This window comes from Poecilia reticulata, chromosome 7, assembly GCF_904066995.2.
Source record: "Poecilia reticulata chromosome 7, P_reticulata-male-v2, whole genome shotgun sequence".
NCBI lineage: Eukaryota > Metazoa > Chordata > Actinopteri > Cyprinodontiformes > Poeciliidae > Poecilia > Poecilia reticulata.
In genome coordinates, this window is record NC_088836.1 from 18482473 (window position 1) to 18502117 (window position 19645).

The following is a 19645-nucleotide window of genomic DNA, read 5'->3' on the forward strand; positions in this document are numbered from 1 at the left end:
TCAAGCTCAGTGCTCGGATCTGTTTATCTGCGTTTCTCTCAAAGAAGCAGCAACTGGAAACGCCAACTCTGTAATTAAAGGGTTAGGATGTTTTCCAGCCACTTATTATATAGCACAATCAAAAAGTTATGACGCCTTCAGTTATAAAAGTGTTTGTATATACCAAACATGACTTAAAAGAAATTTGACTTCAAAATTTAGCGCCTTGAAATTGGCCTCTGTTTCTTTAAGAAACTCCTCTTTCTTACATTCTGCCTTGAGCACGTCATCTCATTACTGAGCGTTTACATTCACGGGAGCACTGTACTGAGAAGTGATTTATATAATAAGCTCAGCAGATGTGCAGCTACACCAGGTGTTTGCTAATTGCTGCTGCTAGTTTGAAGGAGCTGAGTGTGCTGGAGGTGGAGTAGATGCCCTGTACACCTGGACCCAGCGCTTCTATGTGCGTTTGTGAAAATCGTGATTCAACTACTCTAAAATACATAATCTAACCCTGGTAGAGCATCTTTCAGCATACTGTTAAAAAAAATCCTTACATCCATTAAGACATCCTCATTCTAAACCGGATATCAACAATCTTAATCTAAATAAATATTTTTTTCCCCTTGGTTTCAACCAAATAAAATGTATCTAAGTAATGCCCCACTTTATATAATTTTTTTAACATCTGAAACTGGTATATATATATTTTTTAATTATAATTAAATAATATAATTGTGCTTTAAAGTATAGTGGTCTATTACATGGAATCCAAATATAATGCTGTGAATGTGTACAATAGAACTGAAATGTTTGTCAATGAGATTGCAACAAGTACCTATGCATCGCTAGGGTAGTTTTTTTTGTTACAACATAATGTTTGCATAGCATTTTATTTTTTTACTGCATTAAATGTGTATATCTTTAATAACTATATGCAACATCTTGTTTTTGAAACTGCAAATCCGTTGGCATTCTAAAATAATCTTTACAAGCCTTATACTACTACTATGTTAAAATGACTTTGGCATCAACACTACATTTCTCACCAGAGAAGATTGTGGAACCAGTACCAACTGGAGTTGTAAATTGTCTTTAACAGGATTTGTGTTTTTAATTTGCAAGATAAATTTGGGATTTTTTTAAATTTTTTTTTTAGCTATTTTGGTTCTTGTAAACTACACTGTTTCCCAGGAGGGTCTTTTTTAAAAATAAATCCACTATGGGTCTTCTGTCTGTACTTTCTCCATTATATAAACAATTCATATTGGTAAACTAAACCTTTTAATATGTGGAAGGAAAATCTAGACTCAGCACCATGCCTGCTGGTAAAAGCTGGTAATTTAGCTGTGCTGTCAGACTGAGGTTACAGAGGGGTGTTGAATGTGGTCAGTGGATTACTGTGTGTTCCTGTCGAGGCTAAAATGAATCATCTGTGGACACTTTACTGTTTACCTTGGAGGAGCGCATCAGGACCTGAGTGTTTCAGTGTTTAGTGTGAAGTTGTCCACGGTGCCATTTGGACTGTGTCTATCGCCTCTGTCCCAACAGCTGCATCCAATGTGTGAAAATCATCATGCTCTCCGTTAGCACAAATGAATCCATGAGTCTCATTGTCATATAGACTGACCTAAACCAGCAATGTCGAAGCACCTCTGGGTAGATTTACTACTCATCTGTGTGGTTTCTACAAACAGTAAAGGGAGTTCGTCAGCATGTTTCACCTCGCAGTGAAAATCCCGAGTTGGTTCCACTTTGAGCTGGGTGCAAAGGGCAAGTGTGACGACTCGCACACTCCACAGTTCATCAACAGTATGTAAGCAGAGAATGTAAAGATTCCCGTATTGTTCTCTCCTCGGAGTTCATATTTGTTTTAATATGTGGCTGCTAGTGGAGCCTGGCCAAACATGGTTGTCTCTGACTTGACCCGTCTATCAACTCTGTTTCCCTGCCGGATCGCGTCCAAGATACGTGCACTAGTTCCTCACAATCTTCTAAATCAGTTAATTAAAAGTTTTAAGATGAGACTATTTCCTCATTTTTTAAGCTTTCTATACTAGAATTTCTTTCTTTTTAGGTTGTATAGTAAACATGGGAATTGCTTCTTTTTGCTCAGTCTGCAGACAGTTTTGAGAGAGAGGAGACAAGGAGGAGCGAGGCGTGTCTGCTTTCTGGTATAATGATGGAGTACCTTTATTAGCATAGTGAGAGTTTATTTTTTCAACCTGTCCACCTCCCAGATTTTCCTTCCATCCTCTTTCTTTCTCCTCATTCACACAATGAACTTCTAATACTAAGCAAAAGGATTTTTAGGAAAAGGATCTATTCGACAAAAACTTTTGTTTTCTTTGGAATTACATCATACTTAGTAAATGAGCAAAAATCCAATAATGCAAGTTCTGAGAATATGGATTGTGATCATTTGTGTGAGCGGCACAATTTATTCAGGGAAAACCCAAGAATTGTCGCATGACCTGAATGCAATCCTGGAAATAAAGTCTGACGCACCTGAAAGAGAAATGGCTACCAGTCGTTCATCAGGGACCGATTCAGGAGAGAGGGTTTCAGATCTGCTCATCACTGGTAAGATGATAAAACATTTCTGTTTCTATCTGCCTGTTTTCCACAATTAAATGTTCAATAACCTAACAAATCTAGAGTTAATATCTTAGTTTGTTTCTACATACATGTTCTTGTATGCATTTGAAATCAAATATTAAATAGCAGAGGGATTTTTGAGAATTTTTAAAGATTTTCTTCAAATTCAGACGTACAGACATTCAGTCCTGTTTCTTTAAACGATGCAGGAAAAGTCAGTTGATTATGGCTCTCTGAGATTCTGAGATGTTAAAGGGCAACATTTATGTAATATTGGAGATATGGTCTACTTTATGTAAAAAAGGGTACACAATACCCCTGAATATTTGTGCATTAGAGAAAAACAAAAATGCTGTCTACAAGAGTATATAACATTTTTGCATATAATAAAAGATGTGCAAATAGGAATGTAAGAATACAGGAATGTAAACCACTTACTGAGTTTGAGTTTGTTGAGAGTAGTGATGATTATAAGAACATTTGGTGGATTATAGTTGCATTATTTCAACATGAACTGGGAAGTTTAACAAATGAACAATAAACCTAAGGATACCACTTGACTTACAGCAAAAACAATTATCTGGCTTGCCTATCTCCAAGCCCTGACTTTATGCCTATCAGAAATTGCACACAGAGCTCAAGAGATGTAACTAAGCAAGATGGCTGCCAAAGCTGCCTAATTAAACCAGTTCTGTCAGGAGGAAGAAGCCTAAATTCCTGCAAACTCTTCTGACAAGCTTGTGGAAGAGAGTCCAAAATGTTTGATTCGAGTCTTTAAAAAAAACACAACTCAAATCTATCTAAAGCTATCAAAATATATACAAATATATGAATTTGAAAAAAACAACCTCACTCAGTATTCTAGTATATAGCAAAGAGAAAAAAAGTTAATCTGAACTGACCTAAAACAGAAACAATTTAGTCAGACTTAATGTCAAGCAGGGAGGGTGGAAAATGATTATGTGTCTTTTTGATACCGTGAATGTAAATATTTGATTTCACCTGCGTTTCACTGACTGTTTAATTGAATTGTATTGACTGAAGGAACAGAAGTGCAGCCCCAACTGGAATCGGAAAGAAAGACGGATCAGAGGAAAGCTGATCGTAAAAAGCTAGAGGTTGTCAGAGGAAAGAGAAGTGCTTGGGGCAGGAGAAGACACGCTGCTACAGTAGAGGCCGCTGCGTATCGAATAGTAAATATATTCACACATTCTTCTGCATCATTTCCAACTAATTAAACCAGTTCTGTCATCTGAAGTCAACATTTCTGTTACTTTCGTCTTGAGTTAGTGATGTCACTGGTTTCCTGCTGCGTTCTGCAGGCCGGATTAAGGCAACCTCTGAAAGGCTGGAGACAGAGTGCCAAGGGAGAGATGGAAACCAGCCTCCTTATGGCGACACTGAAGGAACTTCATGCAGAAAAGAAACGACTGATGGATAATGGAAAAACACAAGAGGAAGAGGAGGAGGAAGAAGAAGAGGAGAGCGATGAGGAGGAGGAGGAAGATGATGATGACGATGATGATGACGACGATGAAGAAGAGGTTTAATTTTATTCAAAATCCTGCTGTTGTACTCATTATTTCATAGTCTGCAGTATGTAAAGAAGCTTTTCTATTTCATTTCAGGAGGAAGAGGAAGAAGAGGAGGAGGAAGTAGAAGAGGAGGAAGAGGAAGAGGAGGAGGCCACAGAACCTCCTACTAATCAAACAGAAACACAGTACAACTCTACTGAATGCCAGATTGTAGACGCAGAGATGAGCTGCAGGGCTGTCAGGATGACTCACCTGCCAGTTTTCCAGAACATGGAAGTGACAAAGCTTGACTTGGGAGGTGTGTGTGACAGGACTGCTGACAGAACAAATAACATAGAATGCTCTTAAAAAAGAGCATTCTATTTGATTAAAAGTTGGTGTTATCCATACAGTTTTTTTTTTTCTTTTTTGAAATTCCAGTCTGAAGTTTATATACATTTATTACTTACATTAATGTCAGATTAAATTAGGGCTTTGACTATAACCGTTCTTTGGAATGATCTGATGTTGAAAAATACAACTCCGGTGATTTAAGTTTTTATTATTTATTGTGGATTTATGTGGATCCACATAGATTCAGATTTATACATGAAGACCTAAATATATATAGATAGCTTCACTAATACTTTATAAACATTCCTTAAAAAGAGATGTTTCTTTTTAACAGTTTTCAAGGATCTGACATAGTTGAGCTGGATATTTGGAGTGGTGGTCTCCCGGCAAGATGTCAAAAAATGTCCATGTGGTTGTAAATTGCAGAAATTTAATGGCAGCACTTTGTGTGATGCAGCAGTTGTTCTCCCAGAGCAAAAACAGCCCTTCAGTGTGACGCTGCTATCAAAATCGTGCACAATCCACCATTATTTGGCGCCGTATTCTTAAGTGTGAAAGCCTCTTCGAGCTTCTTCATGACTCCTCCAAACATGCTTTTTGGCATCAGTCCTTGCCTCTTTTTTTGTTGTCCCGCATGGACAACAAAACAAATCTGTTGTAGAAATGTTTAGTCTTGCAAAACCCTCTTAAGTTCATGGTTATGTAACAGTTACTTCACTGCAGACAGAGACACTGATGTGCCAACAGTTTCCAGTTTATGAAAGGCTTGAACCTTGGATGTTCAAGCCTTAGCAACACAAAAGTCTTCGATCAGAAGTACAATTTACTATGGGACTTTTAACCTAATATTAGTTGGAATGTAAGTATATTGCAGTAGGAAATACATTTAAACTTTTGAACCCATTTCCTACTTTTAAAAATCATTGAAACTGTACATTAATTTAGCCTTCCTAATTGACACATCTAATAAACATGACATTCATGTTCATGATATGTGTATGGAACCTTCTGACCACAACTACACATACAGGGTTTAACACACAACTGTCTTTATTGTCCCACAGTGGATAAAACCCTGTGGGGCAATAAAATGAAACAAAGTAAAACCAGGTGTAATAGAATGATGTATGCAAGAGGTAGATGGCAAAAAATTAAGAAGAGATGCCAAAATATGTCATTAAGAGCTTAAAAAAAGTGTATTAATATTTTTTTTTATTGTGTCACAATAACCAGTTCTTTGCTATATGATTTTTTTATTATGAGAAGCAATATTTGAAATGCTAATTGCACTACATATTATTTTCTGTTCCAAGAAAACAACATCAGAATCATCACTCCGCAAAGTTTGTTTGGGCTGCGAAACCTGGATGAACTGGATCTGAGCCAGAACCAACTGGACGACGAGTCGTTTAGCCAGAACTGCCTGCTCGTGAGTATGGCTGCTTTCTTAAAACTGGCAGGGAAAGATCCATCAACTCCTTCTGCAGTCAGAAAATTATAAATATTTAAAAATAAAAAACACTTGCATAAATTATTGCGTCAATGCAGTCCAGGTTATTTCAGTGGCTGCATTAATAAACTCTGCATTGTTGGAGGAATGTGAGGAATATCAATCACTGTGATAACGTTGTCATTAAATCTCCATGAAGCCTGTCAGCAGAGGGAACCATAACAGGCTCCAAAGTTTCCTGTTAGACGTCTGCACTGAATTTGAACTTGATAAAACGGAGTGGACCAACACCAGCAGATGACATGGCTCCCCCAAATCATCTCTGACTGCAGAAACTTTCCAACTTGGATTATATGACTTTTCCCTCTTCCTCAAGACTCTGCGACCTTGACCTCTAACTTAAAGGAAAAAAACAAAACAAAACTTTAGACCACTCACCCAATCTTTTTTCTTCCTTGTCCAAATGAAACATTTTCTCTTGAGGCTTAAGAAAAAGAATGCAAATGGGTTTTGACTATGCCTTGGATCTATTTGTGATGGTTTTGACTCCATCTGCATGCCCTTTGGATCTCTCTCAAACACTTGAATGGGCTTTGTTCCTTGACCTTTTCAAGGCTGCCATTGTCGCTGATGCTTCTGAACCTTTTCTTGCCACATGTTTTCCTTCCGCTTAACTTTTCACTGATATGCAACATGAAAACCACTTCCTTCTAGTGCAAAAAAACTTTCATCGAAAACATGCTTTTTCTTCCCCCCAAAATTTTCAGTGCTGTGAAATTTACTTTCGTAATTTTAATTTGCACAATTCTACGGTTAATGGAAACACAGCTGCTGCACAACGTAGCTGACTTCCCTCTGACTGTGTTGGCTATAACATTGCCAATGCATTGAAATCAATCTTTATTGGTGCTATGCATTATTCTAATTTCTAAAACTGAAGTTTTTTTTTTTTTTTAATCATTTGCAAGCCATCTTCATTTGAATTAACAAATACATTAACAATGCAGCCTTTCTGTAAGGAATATTGACACGGGGGATGTCGCTTTTGGAACTGAATTATTTAAATAAATGAACTTTTGAATGAAATTATAATTTGCTGAGATGGACCTGCATGGTGACATAATATTTCTTCCACAACGCCTTGTTTATCTACAAAAACTAAAAGAATCAAATAAAAATTTACGCCAAACAGAAAATCTTTATTGCAAATTTTGAACGTCTTCATCTACGACTTTCCTCTGGTTTGTAAGTCTTTATAGAACATGTGCACTTTTCTAATGAGCAGATCGCATGAGTCACTTTACAGCTAGGAGTTAGGATAATTGAAGTTGCATTAACAGATGCTTTCTAAGTAAAACCTTCGATTGATTCCATGCCATACTCAGATCCCAACCACACCGAGGCAACCGCTGTGTTCTGACCAATCATTACTCTTCACCACTGATACACTGAAGCCAATGCGTTGAGGAACAAAAGGAAATTATTTTTGGAAGAGTTTTTTTTTTCTCTCCTTTTTCTCCTCACCTCACCATAATGACAGAGGGCTGATGGACTGGCTAGAGGGACACTGTAAAAGATCTTGTCCTCTGCTTTCCCTCGCACATAAACCACCGGAGCCGTTTCTACCGAGAAACCTCCCACAGTGGTTTTTACTAAAAATAAAACATGATAAATGACATGGAAGAGATTCACAGAATAGCAATTCTTTCATTTGGTTCTTTTCTGTAAACTCCAAGTGGAATAGAAAATTATGGACTTTAAGGCAGGCTTCTATTTTGTCTTTTTTAATCACACTGGCCATTTTATCTCTTTCTGAATCGGGTTTTCATGCAGAACTTGACCCTTTTGAGGAAACTGAATCTGGACGACAACCAGATCACCAGAATTCCAGCGCTGCCAGCATCTCTAGAGGAGCTCAAGATTAATAAGAACAAACTGACTGTTCTCACGGATCACTGCTTCCAAGGTACAACCAGGATATGTTGTAGAAAAAAAAAACACAAGACAAAAACTATATTTAAAAAAAAAAAAAAACAACATTTTTACAATTTCTTTTTAGGTGTGAAAAACTTGTTGAAGCTGGAGCTAAGGATGAACACCCTTTATGAAGCCAGTGTGTCACCTGCAGCTTTTCGACCTCTGCAGAAGCTTCTGGAGCTGCAGCTGGACAACAACCGCTTCCGGTCCCTCCCTCTGGGCCTCCCTTCGTCTCTTCAGGTGTGCTCTTATGCATTTGTCGGAACCTATGGGCATGTTCCCTAAAGGGAGGTGCCAAGTGTTCATTTTGTTAAGTTACAACCACAAAGTTCTCAGTATAATGCTATGATTTCACAAACCAACACAAAGTCGTGCATAATTGGAAAGTCGGAGGAAAAGGATCCATGGTTTTGAAATGTTTTCCAGAAACAAAGATCTGAAAAGTATGGCATGCATTTGTAGTCAGCCAAATTTCTACTGACACCTCTCAACTATAAATACAATTATAATTTACAAACAAGCTCACTTGTTTAGGTCAGGTATATAATCTTTAAGCAGAGTGAGATTCTAAAGCAATGTCCCAAAGTTGATCATCATCTCTCTAGGTGCTGAAAATGAATGGAAACCTGATTGAAGAGATGGCCGCTGAGGCCTTAAGGGACTGCATTCATCTGAAAGTGCTGGATCTGAGTCACAACTATATCCACGATCAAAGCATCAATATCAACACTTGGACCCGTCTTAGGTACGTATCATTTGTGTAGTTCCTTAATTTGCCACAAGAGGGCGAACTGCCCTTTGGAAGCTCTGACCAGATTTAGTTAAATATAAGTAGGTCTGAAGTAACCCAAGAGAAGTAAAGTTGTTTTTTTTTCTTTTTTCTTTTTTAACATGTCATAATCAATACCTCAGGCTGCTATTATTCTCAATTACAAACTTTTTTTAATGGTATTACAGTAATTATTTTCAGCACACAAAGTTCTTTTTTTCTTTCTTTTCCCTCACTTTCTCTCTCATGCAGTCATATTTACATATTCTACAAGCCATGGCAGCCGACTTTGTGTACTCAGAAGAGCAGGGGTGTGATTTAGACCTCGAGGGTAACTGTGTGCCTGCGTGTGTGCGTTTGTTTAAATATAGTGAATTCCGGAGGGTTTGTCTTGTTCTCCCTTGGATCCTTGTGAACCACAATGCAAGTTCAAGTAACGCAGAGGAACAGAGAACGAAGACGGGAATGCAGGAGAGGCAGCTGAAAAGGGATTGCGCAAGTTATGCACAGAGCAAAGTGGTAGAGAGGGGGATGAAATCGAAGACTTGGAGATTTTCTTATCAAAACGAAAACAGTGAAATCCAAAGGCCATATAAATAAAATGCCCTTAATTTGACATTTTTTTTAGATACTGGTAATAGTGTATTTAATAATGCCCGACATTTGCTCTCACTGTTGATAAATGTTTTAACTGTCCCATTGGTAATTGTAAATGCTCCGTTTTAAAAGATTTCTATAACTTACTATAGCTTTGCATAGGTACCAGATTGTGAAATAATTAACCGTACCCTCTCCAGGATCTAGTTAATTTTAAGACAATAATGCTGAATCTGCAAGAAAGCTCATTCCTTGTGGGGTTCTTTTTCTTGTTGTTGTCTAAAACAGTCAGATGGAAAAAAAATAGGAGAAATTAAAAATAAATACTTTAATGCAATGTGCTGGCTCTAGTTAGTGGAGTGCCTCTGGTCACTGTGTAGCAGTTGGTGTGTTTATTACATCCTGCTGGGGTTTAAACCAGAGTGTACAGGAAGTTACAGGGAGTTTGGGACTAGAAGTAAAATCTGGGATCTGTCTTTGGAAGACTGGGGGCCCTGCTTTAATCTTACATCATTATCTGCCTCCCTAATACTGTGTAGCTGGAAAATATTAGGATAAATATGCAGCGCAAAGATGACTTAAATCCCCAAAGTCATAAACATAGTGGGGACACATTTATTTAGTATTCAGAAGAAGATAAGTTTGTTTTTTTTTACCACCATATAAACACAGAAGTCCAAGTTTGGCAAGTAGAAAACAATTCACTTCTTAACTATGAAGGTAGGCTTGATATTATCTGTGAATCTTAGCAGTTCACTACAACCCAAAGTGAATAACCACACATCAAATCTTTCAATGTAATTAACAGCAAAAAACAGAAAATAAGACGCTACACAAGGAGTTTGTAAACAAAAAACAATTATATATTTATATATATATATATACTTCATGGTTCAAAACCTTTAGCTTTAGATTATTCATAGCAGAATAAGAATTATTGAAGGTTATTGAAGTTTGTAGAAGTTAATTTTTGCCTCTCTCTTTAGTCGCTGCCACAGCATCACTATCTCTGTGAACTCGAGAAATTTGTGAGGCTAGTGCAACGGCTTGATTCATTTGTTTTCCAGCTGCCCTCCTTGCTTTTCAGAAAATGGGCTTTACATAATGGTCAATCATTTACATCGTTGTTGTGTTCTTTTAAAGTTCATCATTACACAAGTCATGGATCTGCGTCTGTTCACAAACGTATGCTGTGCTGCTCGCTTGTTAAGAGATATGAAGCGTCTTCCATGGAATCCGTCCAAACAGTCCGTAACCGCGCTCCGTCTTTTATCACTTCAACATTTAAAAGTGAATTTTAAGATGTAACTTTTGGTTTATTTAAATTGCTTATTGAGCGTTGCACAATGTGACCTTGGCCTGAACTTGCAGGAAGCTCTTAATCCAGGAAAACTGGCAGCTGCTTTGAAGGGTTTCTTCTTGTGAATAATCGTCCTTGCTGCATAATTATGGTGTAATATAATTATACATTGAATAAACAAAATTATTATAGCTATTCTATGAGTAATAGACAGAAAATGTAACCTCTCTAAGATCTTTGCTGGTGTTTTTCTTGTTGGCATAGTGGAGGAAAGGAGTATGCTCAACCCTGACTCCTTTTTTTGCTCACATTAAAACCTTTTACATGTATTTTTGGAGTGATGGTTATTCCCATTTTCCTTTTTTTTTATCGTTTTAAATAAACTGTTCTCAGACCAAATAAATTATAAAACCTCAGATGATAAAGATCATTAGCTCATCATAACTCGACTTCTATTTACGTTAAATTCCTATGGAAATACAACATTTGCTCATAGTTTTTCACTGTATGGACTCAATCATGATTTTCTGCAAAACGTGTATCGACGCTCCATTTGAATACTTTGTTACTATGAAAATATTTTCATTGTATTCTAGTAAGTGAAGCTACAGTGCTAACGAGAATGAACATGTTTTTGGCAACCTATCATACACTGTAGTGAAACTCCCCCCCCCTCATTTATCCTCATTTCAATAAGCTGTTTCATTTCAAACCCGTATTCACAAAGAATTGATTTGTTATTGCATTCATACTGTGTGTTTATTTAAATATGACATCTTAACACCATTCCAGCCGTGTTAACCTCTGTGCCCTCTTTTGTGTGTGTTTATCAGGTATTCTTGTTACGTAACTGGTTGTGCAGTGGCTTAGCATTAATTCTCCTGCAGTAGCAATCTGAAGCGGCACAACAAAAAGCCGACCTCCTCATTCTCCCAGCTGTAAAACAAGCAAACAAGCAAAAAAAAAAACCCCCAAAAACAACAACGCCTGTTTATCTGCTCCTGGTTCTTGATCAAGATGTCAGTCATTGTTTCTCTTTGCTCGCATCGCTGCTTCCAGCCAACAAATTTGACTCACCACTTCACATGTTAAAAGAATGGCGCACTACTTTCGCTGATTGCTCTTACATAAACCCCCACTCCTCCTAAACGCTTCAAATGGTTGCATTTTTGAATGATCCCCCATAAAACATATTTATTAGTGAAATATTTGTAACCTAGTTTTTTTGTGTGTGTGATAAGCCACTTACAAAACAGTGCTTTGTTGTGTTTTGTTTTGTGCATGAACATGTGGCTGTTTTGAATTTCTGACTTTTATTAATATAGTGGTGTTGGCAGACAGACAGCTGTGGGAGAGCTGTGTTGATTTCCAAACACTACAGTCAGAGTGAGTACATGGCGATATTGGGTTAGCGATCATCAAACCAGAAGTGTGTGCGTGCATGTGTGTGGGGGCGTATGTGTGTGTGCGTGCACGCGCGCACGCATGCATACGTATATGCATGCATGTGTGTGTGTGTGGTGCCATGTTGAGTCTTAGCCTGGATAAGCTCGTCCCAAAATCTCTTTTTGTCTTTGTTCCCGCACAAATTGGTTTCATAATGAGCTTATGTAAGCAGGAACACAAGCAGAATTGCGCACATCATTGCACACTGCACACCCCGCCTATGATAAACCACACTGACATCAAATGAGAGGGATTTAATTAAATGAGCGTCAGTTCACGTAAGGGTTTCATCTGCATTTTGAACTGTAGCTGTTTTTAAAACATTTTTTATTTTACTGAACGTCTGTCGTCAAATACAAAATACCCGGAGCAAAAGAAGTGCAGCTACAGCAAATCAAATTAAGTTTAAGCTGTCCAAATAATCAAATCCAAATATTCGTCGGCATGTTCTGCGGAGATTTGACAAAATTTTCAAAACACTTCCAGAAATCAGTTCGGGTTAATACATTCGGGTTGCACGGACGTGCACATGTTGCTTTAATAAAGCCCAAGCAGAGTTCTGCCATTCTTCATCCATCAGTGTGTTTTCAAGTCCGCACTTACCTGGCACAGCCACTCTGGCTGGTTTAACTTTACCCTGCTTGGCTGCCAGTGTTCTGCAACTGCCATGTGTGACGCTGACACAGATGGAGATGTGTGCATTATGAAGTAATGTTTACTGTGCTTTTTTAATTTTTCCTTTTTCTTTTTGAGGTTGTACTTGGCCATGGTTTGCCTAAACGCATGGGCACCCAGACTTGTAAAGACAAAAGCATTCAGTTTTCTTCTGTTGCTGTGTACCTTTTTGTGGTTGCACAAGTAACAGCGTAGATGAGATTTCTGTGTGTGATAGTCGATCTGCTTCACGTCATTTGTTTGAATGTGCATATGTGTTTTTGTGTGCAGATGCCTGTGGGTGGAGGGAGGGTGGAGAGCGTGGGTGGTGGAGGGTTCTACAGTTCTTCCTGAGAAGAGAGCTCTATGTCTCTGCTTATTAATCCCATGTGGAGCTCTGAGTAGTGGCGGACTGCCACTGTGCTTACTGGCAAAGATTTCGAACACAAGTCAGTAGCGCACAACTGGTCTGAACTGGTGCAGGGACAGATACACGTAGGATTTCAAGAGCAAAAACAACATAGTTAGACAAGAGAGCAGAGTGAAAGGTTAAACAAAAAGCCTTTTTGTTGTTTGCCGGTGTGAGATAATTCCTCATATTATAAGTTTCTCTGAAGGAAGCCAGCACACTTTTTTTTAAATCATCCTGCAAGAGGAGGACCTGATTCTTCCTCTTAATTTTAGTGTGAATCTTGCAAGTCATCATAAATCAGTAGAAATTGTGAGGTCTGTCATACACAGGAAGAAGCCAAATAAACAGAGAAACCTCCAAGTTTTGCAAGTTCAATGGATGAGAGTACACAGAGACTTCCTCAAACTAATGACCCTACCGAGTGCCTGGATTGATGGGAGACTGCGATGACAAAGATGATTAACTATCTTTGTTTCTAAGGTGAAATTGGATGTGGCTTGGATTTGGACCCTGGCTGGGAGCAACCGGGCCAATGTTCTCATCCTATTTAATCCTGGCAGCTCCTCACATCAAGGGGCTGCTCATTCTTTCCCCTTGGCATTTAGTCCTGGTATTTTGTTTAAGTTTGTTGTTTTGGTTATATTTAATTGGGTTCTTTTGCTGAATTTAGTCAGGTCTTGTGTTGGTTAGTGCAGTGTTTCCCAACGCTGGTCCTCGAGACACACTGCCCTGCCCAGCTGATTTCAATTGATGAATGATTAACAGTCACTTGCTGAACTACAGTCACCTGAATCAGAATTTACAAAAAACAACAGGAAGACATCTATGACATGCAGGGCAGTGTGTCTCGGGGACCAGGGTTGGGAAACACTGGGTTAGTGTCCTGGTTTTCATCTGTTTTGATTGGCTGTTTTGTGTTGGCGTCTTACCATACTGCAGCTTTGTTAAATCTTGTTTAAACCTCATGCTAAGTTAATAAACATTTTCCTAATTTGCCTTAAAAATTGGAGTGTCTCCCTTCTTTGTCATTTCTTCCTGACTAAAAAGCGGAGACACATCAATTTGTTTTTCTTTTCTCAATGATACCCAAATCACTTGACCACATGGGCATTAGCTGGCTATCTAAGTGCTTTTGTCTATTCGTGTTGGGGAAGAACAGAAAATGAGGTCCGTCTCCTGCTGTGATTCTTGCATCAAACTCACAACAGCTGTGTGGGATCATGCAACAAAAACATGGAACTCTCAGTTCTACACATCTTTGCCTCGGAACCAAGAATCCCCCCCCCTCTATCCCTGCAGACATCTACTCTGTTTTCTACAAACTAAAACTTATATTATTATAATATTTGCACAACGTACCATATCACTTTGTATCCGCTACCATACTCCCCAGCTCCTACTTATGCCCAGAGTGTATTATTAGCTTTCCTGGCCTTCTCCAATATTGCTCTGCAGCCTTAGCTTTCGGCCTCTCCTGCAACGCTCATGAGAGTCCAGTAAATGCAAACCAGGAGGACAATGATGGATTGTTGGGCATCCATTATAATGTTCAGTCCAGAGACCTGTAAAACATTGCCTGCTGTCATATAAAACACCGTTCGTATTGTAACGTTCAAGACAAAAATCACAGAATAACAAATTTAAGCAAAAGAAGATTTAAACATATATGTTTTCATCTGACTTTTAAAGGAAGCCGCTGATTCTGCCCATCTGAGAGTCGGTGGACGGACGTTCCAGAGCCATTGAAGAAAAGCTTAAATCTAGTTTATTTTTTTATTTTTTTATGGGAAACAGTCAACAAGGCATGATCACAGGACTTCAAAGCCCTAATGGCATGTAAAAGCTCTGAGATGTAGATTGATCTTTTTCCATGCAGCAATCGCCATGTCAAACATATCTTAATGAGCCAGGAGCCAATGACGTTGATGATCCAGTAAGAAGTCTAGCAGCAGCATTCTACACAGACTACAACTGGTTTAGGGAAGCTTTGCAAAAGTCTAGACAAAATGAAAGACAAAAGCATGAACTGATATTGCCTTTTCTGGACAAGAGCCAATGGGGCTATTTCACAAGTGGTAGAGTCAGGAATGAGACAAAGATCTGACAGGATTTTGCACAGTACAACCTGAGTTGAAGGCTAATCCCAAGGTTTGTAACCAAAGATTAAGCCAGATAAGCAAGAGGCCCAAGTATCGACTTTATCTTTACAGTTTATTTTTACACAGGATTATTTCCTCAGATCTCTAATCATCTGTTTACATTAACCTATTACAAGAAATTGTGCAATAAGTTTAGTGTGAAACTTTAAAAATGTACAACAATATAATGAATGAGAGAGAAATTTTTTTTTTCATTAAATAGCTATGAAAGGTCATTTTGGATCAGTCAATCAATAACATTTTATTTGTATAGCACATTTCAGCAGCAAGGCATTTCAAAGTGCTTTACATCATAAAAAACACAAAAACAAGTGTCAAATTGAGCATAAAGTAGTGTTGTTTTTCTTGATACAGCAAACAGAATCACATGACTGCAACTTGGATTCCTTTTTTCATTGTCCTGATTGTTTATTTCTCAGATCTCTGGAAGACTTGGACCTGTCGCACAACCGCCTCACCTCCATCCCTGTGAATCTGCCTCGCTTCCTCCGTAAACTGATCCTGCGGCACAACAGCGTACGTCACATCCCTGCCTTCACGTTCCGTCACATGCGTGCTGGCCTGCAGTCCCTACATCTGTCCCACAACGAACTGAGCACCGAGGGTGTAGAGCGGCATTCCTTCGTTGGAACCTACCGCTCCATGCGCGAGCTCCTGCTTGACAACAACAGGCTGCAGGACGTCCCCAGATGTGTCAGGCAGTTCAAGAACCTGCAGGTGCTGAGACTGGAAAACAATCAGATCAGGTAGGGATGCTTTTGAAATGTTTAAAATCTTCATGTTTTCCCTGAACAACCTTGACCTAGATCTAATTTAAATCTGTGTTCTGTGGTTTTAGGCAGGTGAGGCAGTGGGCACTGTGCCACCCTGGTAATTCGGGCTCCACCTTGGTTTCTGTCCACCTGGAATATAATCTCCTGGAGGAGGAGGCGATTCCCCCGAAAGCTTTCTCCTGTGTGACGGACACACAGGGACTGGTCCTGTACCCACAGCAGGGCAAACATACATGAACTGACACATAGGCTGTGCGTAAACGCGACAAACAGCAATACAGTTCCCTCCAGCTTCTGTCATCTTTATAGTCACCGTGGTATCAGAAAACACAACTTAATTAGCGAAGTCAGTAAATCAATTTCTAAGAAGTAAATTGTAGTATTTTAGCACACAATAAAGAAAATATGAACCTCACACAGTAACTTGACTTTTTACTCTTTTGGACAATAAATTTGACTGTAATTCACAGTTGCTCAAAATCACAGGGTAACTAAGTCTTTAGCCTCAAGCTTCTTTGGGAATTTTACTACTTAGAGTGATTAAAATGTCTCTCGAGTAGTTTTGAGGTCCTTGTAAGGAGAGTCTTTAATTGAGTAGAATTAAACTAGGGGTGTGGTGTGGATGCAGACCAGCCTGAAGCAATCTGAGCTTGGGTGTCCAAAAAAAAAGTCCAATGTGACCTTAAAGGACCCCACTTAGAGGACAAATATGAACATCAAATCAGTTTTCTATCTCCAGATGAGGTCAGAGCATCCAGGAAAGCAAGCAAAAAAATACCACAACAAAAAGAAAACACAACAACAATGTTTAAGTGGAGACAAAATGTCAGACTGAAATCTAGTGAAGATCCTCTGGCATCAGCTTAAACAAGACAGTCATGCTTCAAAACCTTTCCAAAGCAGCTGAATTAGAACAAATGAGTTTGCCAAAATTCTTCCACAGTGATCAAAGTCAAGTATAACAAATACTTCATAACAGGTTTTGCTGCCAAGAGTGGCACAAACAGTTATTAGGTTTAGAGGGCAATCCCTTTTTCACACAAGGTTATGAAGGTTTGGATTTTTTTTCTCCCTTAAGAATGAACACCACCATTTAAAACAATGTTTTTGTATTTTTTGTATTAATTTGTATTGTCTTTGACTAACATTTAAACTGGTTTGATGTTCTGAAACACTTAAGTGTGACAATCATGCAAAAAAAAAAGGAAAACAGGAAAGGTGCAAACACTTATTTCCCATCACTGTACAGCCAGGTTGGTTTAGGAAGCTTTTCTCTTACTAAATGAAATCATCTTATAAAATAGCATCCTATATTTACTCTTGCTATGGTTGCCAAAATGACAAACTGAAATAAGTTGAGTGGAAACTTAAACAAGGACTGAATTGTGTTTTAAAAACCACAAATCAACCACTGTCCTAAGAAAGTCTCTAAACCCGGTGAGAGGAAAGATGTGAGTAACAGACAGCGTCACGTTTAGCACAATGGGACATGAGCAGGAAATGACAAGAAGGTAAAGCAAGGAGGAGTGGGAATTAGGTCACATTGAGAGCTCTTTTCCCACTGAGAGATGGAAACCACATGTGCTCTTATACCAGATTAACCCCTAAATTGCCCCCCCTAGATCTTATTGTCCTTTGTTTTTTCCTTCTTTTCTTTTTAGTTTCTGTTTTTTAAATTTCAACTTTCCTTATTCCTTTCTACATGCAGTATATATGTCTGTTTGAAAATAAGACATATTTGCAGTGGGGCCAGGCAGGGATGAATATGCTATATAGAAATCCAATGAGTGTTAGGATGATTTACATAAGTGTTTCATAAAATCATGAGAACTTTAGCAAAAAAAAAAACAAAAAAACAACAACAACAAAAACCTCTGTAAATCAAACATTTTTGACATCTTATTTAAGCTTGAGTCATTCAAACTCATTGCCAGGGTAATCATTAGTTTAATCTCTGCTCACACATTGCACAGTACACCACTTGGAGTAATAAATAAAAAAAAAAGTCAGAGAGTGAAGTAAAGATTTACAGATGGTGTTTTTACAATATAAACTTTGACGACTGAGGTAGGAGGTTTCATCACAGAGCTACGTTTCTGGAGCTCTAAATGAAGACCAGGACGTTTCTTACAGACGTTTGAGTTGCAAAACAAAAGCCAATGATGGAGGCAGATGACAGCGTAAACAATGCACTATGTATGTTTAGAATATTTTACATGAGCAGACAAACGCATGCCAGGTTGTCTTTTTCTGTGCTTGGGCATGTAATCACATGTTAGGTCTGCTGTAGTCTTGTATATTTGGTGCAATCTCCAGTCTCTATAATTGTATAGTCATTTTGTAAATGGCACACTGCTGTCTAAGAAATTGCACATTTGCTCTTACCCTGCATTTCCTTTACACTTTTTGTTGAGATGAGACTTTCTTTGGTGTTTCTGCACAAATGGATGCTACAGACACGGGGTGTAGTTTTCATTTCTGACATGTTTGACATGTCGAACGCTGTCCATTGTAGCGCACATTACCAAACTGCTATGTGCACACAACAGCTGTTTTGCATCATGTCGGGCTAAAGCCAGATCCCATTTGTAAGTGGTTGACCGAAGCGCGGTGTCAGGCCTCTCCTCTCCAGCGTACTGTCTGTTCTGCTCCAAGACAGCAGCTTCCTGTGTTTGTTATTGGATTGGAGGGGGTGCTGGCTGATAAAATAAAAAAAAGTATGAGAAAACATGGATAACAAACAGCAAAAGAATCCCATCTCTGATGAGGATGGTTGCAAGGAATAAACAAATAATTTGAGATAAGGTAAAGAGGATAGTTTACAGATTCCGCATTAGATTCTAATGCTGAATCTTTAGTTAGTTGCAATTGTAACTATGTAACTATTTAGTTACAAGTGCTAAATAGTGATCGATGTAATATATAGGTGGCATAGCTGTTTGGTTTTGTTGTTGAGTCTGACATTAAATTACTTTTCCTGGTTTAGGTCAGTTAATATCGTAGAAACACTTGCAAAAGCCCAGATAATTATGGCATCCATTTGCAAGGTTTTAGTAGTTCATGAATGGAGTTGTTTATGGATTTATTTAAAGGCGACACTCCAACCCCATCACTTTCTGGTGTGACATCCTGGGGGAAAGAAAAATCATAAAACAATTTGGCCAACATATTAGAAATTGTGAACTGAAGAAAACCGTTGCATCCACTACTCAGATGCATGAAGATTCCACTGCTCAGGGAGGAAATGTGTGCTGTGTTCCAGATATCAACGAGTTTTGGTGCGAAACAAATGCCCTCATCGACAAAGACCTTCATTTTGTTGATATCTGAAAAAGAGAGAAAATGTATTTTATTCAGAAGAAACGGGTAACTTGTCTATTTCTGCAGCGCATGCAAAGTGCTTGCTGAAAAGTGCTAAACAGCAGCCACTCTTCCATTAGCACTCAACGAATCACCACGAATCAAAGATGAAAATCTGGATCATTCCTTCTGCTCGCCTCGAATAGAAAACACAAAATGGCAGCGCCGACTCAAGACAAAGCGAGTGGTTGCACTGATCTCTAAAGACACGTTAGCTGCTCGGTGTTACAGGGCAAAACGGGTTTAATTTGAATGCCAAGCCCTCTAGCTATAGACTAACACCATAATCAAGTGAACCAC

General features: G+C 38.6%; 1 protein-coding gene across 2 annotated transcripts; it reads left to right on the plus strand.

The window, feature by feature from the left end:
- The first annotated feature begins 38 nt into the window (after positions 1 to 38).
- On the plus strand, positions 39 to 16400 carry LOC103467441 (extracellular matrix protein 2). 2 transcript variants are annotated; one of them, XM_081609052.1, is made up of 10 exons: positions 39 to 2565; positions 3625 to 3773; positions 3903 to 4124; positions 4209 to 4413; positions 5762 to 5877; positions 7732 to 7864; positions 7958 to 8115; positions 8481 to 8620; positions 15632 to 15958; positions 16051 to 16400. In XM_081609052.1, exons 1-10 carry the CDS (start codon positions 2355 to 2357, stop codon positions 16220 to 16222), a joined length of 1833 nt encoding a protein of 610 aa, XP_081465178.1. In that variant the 5' UTR covers positions 39 to 2354; the 3' UTR covers positions 16223 to 16400. The 2 variants fall into 2 exon arrangements, with proteins under 2 accessions (XP_081465178.1, XP_081465177.1); XM_081609051.1 differs by having other exon boundaries at positions 7732 to 8115.
- The last annotated feature ends 3245 nt before the right edge of the window (positions 16401 to 19645 follow it).

Bases quoted from the DNA above. Each gene is read 5' to 3' on its own strand.
- LOC103467441 (XM_081609051.1), top strand. From the start codon at position 2,355: ATGAGCAAAAATCCAATAATGCAAGTTCTGAGAATATGGATTGTGATC. The intron at 8,116-8,480 runs GTGTGCTCTTAT...TCATCTCTCTAG, and splicing joins GCCTCCCTTCGTCTCTTCAG to GTGCTGAAAATGAATGGAAA. The intron at 8,621-15,631 runs GTACGTATCATT...TTTATTTCTCAG, and splicing joins AACACTTGGACCCGTCTTAG to ATCTCTGGAAGACTTGGACC.